General features: G+C 36.9%; 1 protein-coding gene across 1 annotated transcript; it reads right to left on the minus strand.

Moving 5' to 3' along the window:
* Positions 1-72: 72 nt before the first annotated feature.
* On the minus strand, positions 73-8,304 carry wdr93 (WD repeat domain 93). The gene is made up of 16 exons (XM_056258975.1): positions 8,283-8,304; positions 7,318-7,587; positions 6,992-7,193; positions 6,822-6,886; positions 6,651-6,729; positions 6,483-6,556; positions 6,130-6,214; positions 5,855-6,044; positions 3,800-3,870; positions 3,614-3,691; positions 3,358-3,489; positions 3,013-3,211; positions 2,868-2,928; positions 2,475-2,631; positions 1,206-1,395; positions 73-502 (listed from the first exon to the last, which is right to left on the minus strand). Exons 2-16 carry the CDS (start codon positions 7,579-7,581, stop codon positions 427-429), a joined length of 1,923 nt encoding a protein of 640 aa, XP_056114950.1. The 5' UTR covers positions 7,582-7,587; positions 8,283-8,304; the 3' UTR covers positions 73-426.
* Positions 8,305-8,502: the final 198 nt, after the last annotated feature.

The following is an 8,502-nucleotide window of genomic DNA, read 5'->3' on the forward strand; positions in this document are numbered from 1 at the left end:
TGTGCACTGCCCAGCCAACAAATATACTAAATTTGATTTACTTGACCTTTTGTTAAGTAGACAACTAAATGTTGGAATCAAGTCAGAATAAACGTAATCAAATGCACAGATTACTCAAGCATATATAAACACATATATATTAAGGCATGTGCAGATATAAACACATTTGCCTGATGTAGCAGAGCTTCTTGTGAGAACTGACATGTAGCCTACCCTCCTCACAACCCCAACCTGAAATGAACTTTCATTACAGAAGTTTGTCAGATTAACTGAATTCGAAGTTTAAAATTTATTTTGATGGCATCAACATCACCAAAGATGAATGAATGAATGCATGGATGTATTTGATCCACATAAATACATAAGAAAATGCACTCTTTGTCTTTCAGCATGTGGTGTCTGGTTCTCTTCTTATTGTGTGACGTTTCATTTAATAGCACGCTTCAGAAACTGCTCCCACTGGAAAGCCATATTTCTGTTCCTCTCTTTCCAAGAGTCAGCTCTACACACACAAATACATTACACATATACAGTATATTCTGTATTTTAGGTTAGAGGCCAAAGTTATTTTGATTAGAGATTACGAGACCACATGATTTTTTTTTTTAGATAAATCATTTACAATAAACACTGCAATATTCCATTAAAAAACATATAATAATTGTCCATTTTGATTTCATGGTGACTTTAAGGCCCATTCACACTAAGAATGATTACTATGAACATCAAGTAAAAAAAAAAAAAAAACGTTCTAAATCTAAAGGAATAGCAGAGTCCATACCACAACTGTAACAATAACTACACAGAGGAACGATATTGTAGGAATCACTTTTTTTAGCTGATAAATGATTTAAAAAAAAACATTGACAGCCAAAATTCCTATTTTAAAGCACATGCTGCAGATATGACCATAAGTGAAGCACGCCATAGATGCTAATATAATTATCATTATAATTCTTGCTCTTGGTTTGTTGTCTTGTCTTGTATTTGCATGATCTGTTACTATACCTTAGTAGTAATTTTGTATAATAATTTTACATTTGATGAACAGAGTGCCGTGCAGTCTCACATTGGGTTTCATCCACTAACAATAGTGTTCTTACCTTCATGTGGTGAAAAGGTTCTAAGAGAACATTTCTTTCAGTTGCGTACACATAAATATGTTCTTAGATCAATTATGTAATACTGAACAACAGTTCACAAACCTTTCCTGAAAGTAAAGGTTGCAGGCCTCCTCCAAACCTGAAAGTGTGGCTCTGGTCTCTTTTCCAGTTACGTCTGGCCTTGTGACACGGTGCAGATCCATCAATGAACATTCTGAAAAGCTGAAGCTGAAGAGAGAGCTCTCATCCTCTCCCCTTTCGGTCACCTTCACTAAAGGTGTTTTTCTGTTACCTAAAAAACACAAATCAGGTGCTGTGTCACCAGGAACACAATCCTGTAATTGACACTGAATAAATAACAATATGTGACACCTTCGACACATTGCATCACAACTTAAACAGTATAAGACGGCATTCACACAGAACACGTTTTTGTGTTGAAACGTGAGATGCAGGACAACGGAATAAAAAAAGGTCTGGTCAAAAGGTCAAGAGACGCAGGGTTTTTTTATGTTATGGATAATCCACGGCTAGCTGTGCATTAAGTAAGGAGTAATTGACGATGGGCCGTTGAATTATTAGAAACATAATGCACACGTTAATAATTCAACGGCCCGGAGTCAATTCACGAGTTCACACTTACATACAATTAGAGTGGATAAGGTTTAATGCGTATTTGGCGTGGTGTCTAGGGGGAGGGCTCCGAGCTCGGAGTTTGGCCCGAACCCAGAGTACCCCCCCTATGTAAGTGTTTAGGACTGGAAGTGTGGAGAAGGGGCGGAGGAGGGATGCTGCTAAACTATCAATGGAGTGGGGTGAGATTGCTGAATCTATATACCTCTTATCATTGATTGCTGAGTGCACTCCACTCGTGTTAATTAACTGAACGTGCTCCTCCCGAACTTTGTAAATAAAACATAATTTATTCCACTTATCATATGGTTACCAGACCTCAAAACATTGTTCAGATGATGTACTTCAAGACATTTGTCAGGTTTTTGTTCTTAAAATGCTCTTGTGTGCAGGACTAATTTCTTACGCATCTAATCCCAAGCCTCTGTTGCTAATTTCAAAACGTCATTTTAGAGCTACAACGGAGGCTTGAGCCATTGATAGCAGCAGTCTAATGCAGTTAGAGAGAGAGAGAGAGAGAGAGAGAGAGAGAGAGAGAGAGAGAAAGAGACTTTTGAAAAGTTTTGTTTAAACTTCTTTTTTTAAACGTGACCTTTGCATTTTTAGAATGCTGTCATACACTGCAAAAGACCCAAGACACAAGTAACACAGTCAAACACGTTCGTCAATTTACATAGAAAAACAATGGAAAAGCAGTGCAGTGGAATGCCAGTGTCAATCAAATAATTTTCAGTTTACCTGTAATATACAGATTTTGTTGGACTGGCTCGAGCACATACACAGGTTCTCTGAGTGAGCCCAGCACATGAGTGTGAGGCAGGTTTAAGACGAACATTGGTGTGCCATCCTCCATTTCCCTTATAGATACTTGCCCATTTCTCTGCATCAACAAAACCTGTAAACAACTTCAGGAATTACAATATAGTCACTTTACAGAGCAATTTTTTTTTTTTAAACAAGCAATCTGAAATCATTTAATCCAGAATCTAACATGTGTAGATAGCATTATGGTGTGGACTTCCCTATTCTCATAAAATTAGAGTGATAACTTTAGATAACGTTATCGTTATCGTCATTGGCGTGAACGAGCCTTAACACAGAATTATGCTGCTGCTAAGTTTTGTACTTTACCAGACACTTCAGGAAGAGCACAGGTACAGCAACAGAGACAGAACTGCTTGGGTCTGCGGGTCTGATGGGAGATAGTCATTGTATTTATTTATACACCACGTTCAGTATTTCTAAACCCTTTATAATAACTGTGGGTGTTTAGTACCTCTCCATAAGTGGAACAGTGCATGTGTCTCCTCCTTTGCTCGCTATCACACTGTAGCACTCTCCACTTCTGCAGGTGAGCACTAACTGGAGTGTGGTTAAAACTGGACCCTGAGTGACCGGTAGTTGACTCTGCAAAAGGAGCTTCATCCTGCAAATGGGGCTGTCTCCTGGGATCACAATATTGGCATATGGACACCCTGCACCACCAGAAGACAATCAGGGGTAAGATTATTTATGTCAGTATGATATCAGTCTCGTGCAATTATATCATTTTATCATTGAGGACCACATAGTTGCTATCATAAACAATATCTGAAATGACTAGACACTGAAGGAAACTTACCAAATCGTCTGTCCCATATAGTAACCAGCTGACCATCAAGCCCTAGAACAATGAACCGTGTGCAGGCACTGACGGCAGAGCAAAGGATTTCCTGAGAATTGGGCCACAAAACATCCGGTCTGGGTTCACTGTCTGATTCAGGAACAGATTCAAACATCATTTATAAACATGAACAAATGTGTTCATGTAATATGAATATACTGTATTTTCTTTCTAATCCATGCATTATGAATGTATGAGTTAGAGGCTGGAGTACCTTTCTCTTTCTTCAACAGATGATACTGTAAGAGATTATGACTGCCACTCCACCACAGGCACATGGAAATGGGAATATCTTCAAAGATAATCCGAAGAAATATCATAAATGCTCATTCTGAGAGAAGGCTTATATCTATTACTGAAAAACGTACACGTGAAATAATCTCTTGAGTCCATAACTCACCTCTAGCTGCCTTCTTTTCCCCAGGCATTGAATAAAACCCCTCACGCAGTAAGAAGTGACAAGCGCAGTTGCTTTAATGAAAAAAGACTGACAAACTGTAACAAATTTTGTAATGTGAAAAATAACCTTGACAACTTTCATAATCTCTAGCGGTTCTAAAGTGACTCACCACACAGTTTGCCAAATGTTTCTCATTTCACATGTGGTCAGTACTGTCCTTTCCTATATGCAACTTTTTAACTTATTCCTTCGTTTTACTTTAATCTTGGCCACAAATTAACTAACTTAAAATGAGTGAATGAATTAGTACAACGTGGCCATGATGATATACCTAAAAAAAGGGAATAAATGATGACACTTTAGAACTAGGAACTACTAATTATTTGGATCAGTATTCTAAAGAGCATGATAACTCTCTAGGATTGACTGAAGACATTGTAAGCTTTTGAGGTTTCTGTACGTTTTTGAAAGGTTTCGGATAGTAATTCCTCCCGATGGATTTGAGTTATTTCTAGTGGGTTACCATGATATTCACTCTAGAATACTGATCCTTCTGACGGATGAAGTAACACTTGAGTCATTACCATCCAAAACCTTACAAAAACATTAAAAGCTTACAATGACTTCAGTCATTATTAGGGAGTTATCATGCTTTTCGCTTTAGAATACTGATCCAAATAATTAGCAATTCCTACCTTGATTTGGTAATACTTGAGTCATTACCAGTGGGTTACCATGATCTTCACTTTAGAATTAATGATACATTATGCATTATTCACATTAATTATGAACCTTTATATAGTAATTCTTAGTAATCCTCTAGGTCTAGGAGGTATGAAAAAATAGTAGTTATTGATTATCTAATAGTGAACTACCACACTCAACTGAACTCTTCTAATTTGTTAATCAGAGTTTCTTGTTCGTTAATAGTAGTAACTAGAGTGTTAATAGCGTGTTACTCATTTGTTCCTGTGTAGTTATTTAATGATAGAATAGTATTCTAAAGTGTTACTGAATAAATTAATCAAACATGTCCACGATTTAACTAAAACAATGGAATAAATTAATCAAACATTTCCACAATTTAACTAAAACAAGGGAATGAATTAATAAAAATTAGGCCACAAATTAATAAGTTGTGGGAACGAATTCTTAATATGTAGCTGCGATATCAATTTTATTTTTCATGTGCGGGGCTCCGCACTGATTTGTTGTTTACACATGAGTGCAGCAATAAGGAATTTATCTTCAGCTTTGTCTGTCTTTTTGACAAACATTTTGTTGATTTGCAAGTTGTACAGTAGGTACTAGGTCAAGAAAATATGATCATATAACACCAATTTGATCATCTCTACACTGGTTACCTATTAAGTTTCGTATCAATTACAAAGTATTACTACTGACCTATAAAGCCCTAAATGGTTTAGCTCCTGTGTATTTAATGGACCTTCTATCGCCCTACAATCCATCGCGTTCTTTAAGATCACTAAATTCTAGGCTTCTGATCATTCCTAGGATATCTAAGTCCACTAAAGGAGGGAGGGCGTTCTCACATTTAGCTCCTAAACTCTGGAATAGCCTTCCTGATATTGTTCGAGGCTCAGACTCGCTGCCCTAGTTTAAAACTAGATTAAAGACGCATCTCTTTAGCCAAGCATTCACATACTGCTTACCTTTTATACCACTGTTTAATCAGATCGAATGCATTAATATTATGAATATTAATGTTATCATTAATATTATGAGCTATGCTAATTATTTCCCATCTGCTTTTCTGCTGTTATCTCGGGACGCTAGTCCCGAGGTAAATAGCGTTCGTCAGCTCCGGTTTGTATCCAGCCTCTCACGGAGACTTCAGATGCCCCAACACCTGCGATGGCTAAACGCCTGTGAAATTTCTCGAGTAAAATATTTTGGATGAAAGTGTGTGTTTGTTTGTGCTGCTATATACATATAAGTGTGACTAAAGTGTCAAAATACAGTACTTTTTGGGGTGACTATATATCTTCTCAATCAAGTAAAATGTGGCTTCAAAAACTCTTTAATCAAGCCTACCTGGGACCTTCTGCTTTCTGCTGTGGTGGTCTCATAGAGCTGGAGCTGAGATACTTCATGAACATTTTCCTAAATGCCGCATCCTGGTTTTCCCACTGTTGACTACTAATGAGGTGATTTTGGCCTGAGCCTATTATAGTGCCTTCCTCTGTCTTCTGCAGGACCTCAGATGGACTTTTTAGAGAGGTTCCTTAAAGGCATGAACACTTCGTGAAAGAAATACATAACAGACCTCTAAAAGAAACATATTTGCAGCAATACTTTAAACCGGATACCTGCAGGGATTTCTGGTGGTTTGATTTTCATGAGTAAGACTATTGGAGACCATTTGGCTTCTGTGGCCAAAGAAGATTGCGTAGCCTACAGAAGAGACAGGGCAGAAAATGATCAGCTCATTGGAGAAATTTTGCAAAAACTGCCAGAAAAAAAGTAAACTTATACATAGGACAAAAAAACTATATATTTTATTCTGAAATAAATGCATAACAGTTGTTCCTCCAAGGAAATGTTGTTGTGCATTTTGAATTGACATCAACAAATGACCAACAAATTTCGTTTTTGAAATGTAAATACAGTAAACAAGAATAGATGGTTTTCCAGGTAACTTTCCAATGACTATAACAGTTACCTGTTTTGCTTCCAGCTCTTTGAGCCACACATCCTGTGGGAAGCGATAGACATCCAACCAAACAGAACCACTGGCTTCAATGACATTGACAATATATAACAATGGCATTAATAAGTCACTGGTTTCAGTTTTATATTATATACCCATATATTTCAATTCAAAACTTACACATCATGACTGCAGCTCCAAAGTCCCCTCTTATAGACATTTCAAATTTTGCACAGATGTTTCTTTGGTTTATATCTTCCTGTGAGAAATATAACACAATGTACTTTTAAAGCCTTTTAAAACCAGCAGCAAACATACAAACAAGCTCGTAAAACACTATTATGAACTCACAGTTTCATTGATGATTTTTATTAAATAAATATTCTCCGTGTGATGCACAAAAAGCCGCGCAATACCTTATGAGACAGAGAACAATTATGTATAAATAAATACAGAAAATATAAAGTGAAGAGGTTTAAATGGAAATTGTCTAAAAATATTTCCCACTCTCAGGAAATTACCCATGTCATCCACTGTGCATAAGAGGTGTGTGAGGTTTCCCAGAGAAGCACAAGAGATGCTGGTAAGCTCCACTCTTTCATTCTTCCACGTTCTTACACATGTGAGAGTGGATGAACTGATGACTGACAGACCATGAGCATGACCCAGAAACAGGTAAAGTCCATCCTCAGAGCACACAATACAATTAGTTCTGGCTGGAAGCTAAGAACCAAAAAAAAAAAAAAGGTGTGTAAGATGAGCATTTTGGACAAATCCACCCAAAGCATATGTGCAAAGGAATATGATGGGGCTGTATAAAGGTAATGTACATGTAAAACAGTAGTACCTTCATTTCTTTAGTAGCATTCAGCACAGGAATTTGTCTTGCTGCTTGTGCATCCTTGTCGATCCTCTCCTGCTCTGATATAACTTCCCATGCACTGTCAACAAGGTTATTTAACAGCTTATCGATCATTCTTGCAGGCTCAGGCCGATTTTTATCAGGCTGATGCAGATCTGTGAAATAAGTCACAGCATCATCCTCATCTTCACAGCTGCTGTAGTCTGATGGCTCTGGGATCTCCAAACCTGGTGTAACATTCACAGCCATGCTGTGCTATTTCTGGAGTAAAAAAATGTTTTTTAAAACTGAAATCCCCCTTTGTCATTACATTGATTTATACACACACATTGTTGAATCACATTTACACATAACATACCAAAAAAAAAAAAGTATCAGTCATATAAAATGGACACAGAAAAACATTCAAACAGTGAGTAATATCTTCAGGAGAAAAAAAAAACCTTAAAGTACCATGGTGTTTTTTTTTTACATGGCGCTACTGTATTATTATGTTTTTGGCCATGTAAGTTAACGTAACGTTACCATAATAATACTTAATAATATAACATAATAATAATAATGACCAGGAGTACCAAGTAAACAAGAAGTATATAAATACGATAATCAGACAGTACCATGGTGTACCAACAGGTTATATACCATGGCACCTCAATAATAGTATATTACTACTGCAAAAGTAAATTACCAAGACAATAATTCGAAAGAAGAACTAGCTAGAACTAGCAGTGTAACGTTATATCTATGGCAGCAAGAAACGTACAGTTGCTTGCTAGTTTGCTATTTCACATAGTGTTTGTCGGACCTCTTGATCAGACCTCCATAAAAAAGGCAATAAAAAGTTTGATTTGGGTGGTCAACATGATACTTTTGTGAATACTCAATGTATAATCACACTGTAACACAACAATGATCTGAATGAATAATAATATATTAACATAACCGCTCACCGCTGACGCGCTTGTGGAGTTCTTCCGGATTGTTAGGTTGTTATGACAACTCTGTGGTTGCTCTGAGTGGGGCGGCGCATGCGGACTTCTCCAGTGTGTGTGTGTGTGTGTGTGTGTGTGTTTATGATAGAGACTGACTCAGATGATCTAATAATAAAAAATACTCTTATGCCTAGCATTATACATAAAAAAGTTACATTTTACATTAAATTGCATATAT

This window comes from Rhinichthys klamathensis, unplaced genomic scaffold, assembly GCF_029890125.1.
Source record: "Rhinichthys klamathensis goyatoka isolate OS25496 unplaced genomic scaffold, OSU_Roscu_1.1 h1tg000161l_1, whole genome shotgun sequence".
Lineage (NCBI taxonomy): Eukaryota > Metazoa > Chordata > Actinopteri > Cypriniformes > Leuciscidae > Rhinichthys > Rhinichthys klamathensis.

What these genes read in the sequence shown, in the direction of transcription:
- wdr93 (XM_056258975.1), bottom strand. Translation starts at nt 7,581, where the DNA reads ATGGCTGTGAATGTTACACCAGGTTTGGAGATCCCAGAGCCATCAGAC. An exon ending in ATGCACAGTGGATGACATGG is followed by an intron (nt 6,887 to 6,991) that starts GTAATTTCCTGA and finishes CTGTCTCATAAG; the next exon opens with GTATTGCGCGGCTTTTTGTG. An exon ending in TGCTCTTCCTGAAGTGTCTG is followed by an intron (nt 2,632 to 2,867) that starts GTAAAGTACAAA and finishes AGTTGTTTACAG; the next exon opens with GTTTTGTTGATGCAGAGAAA.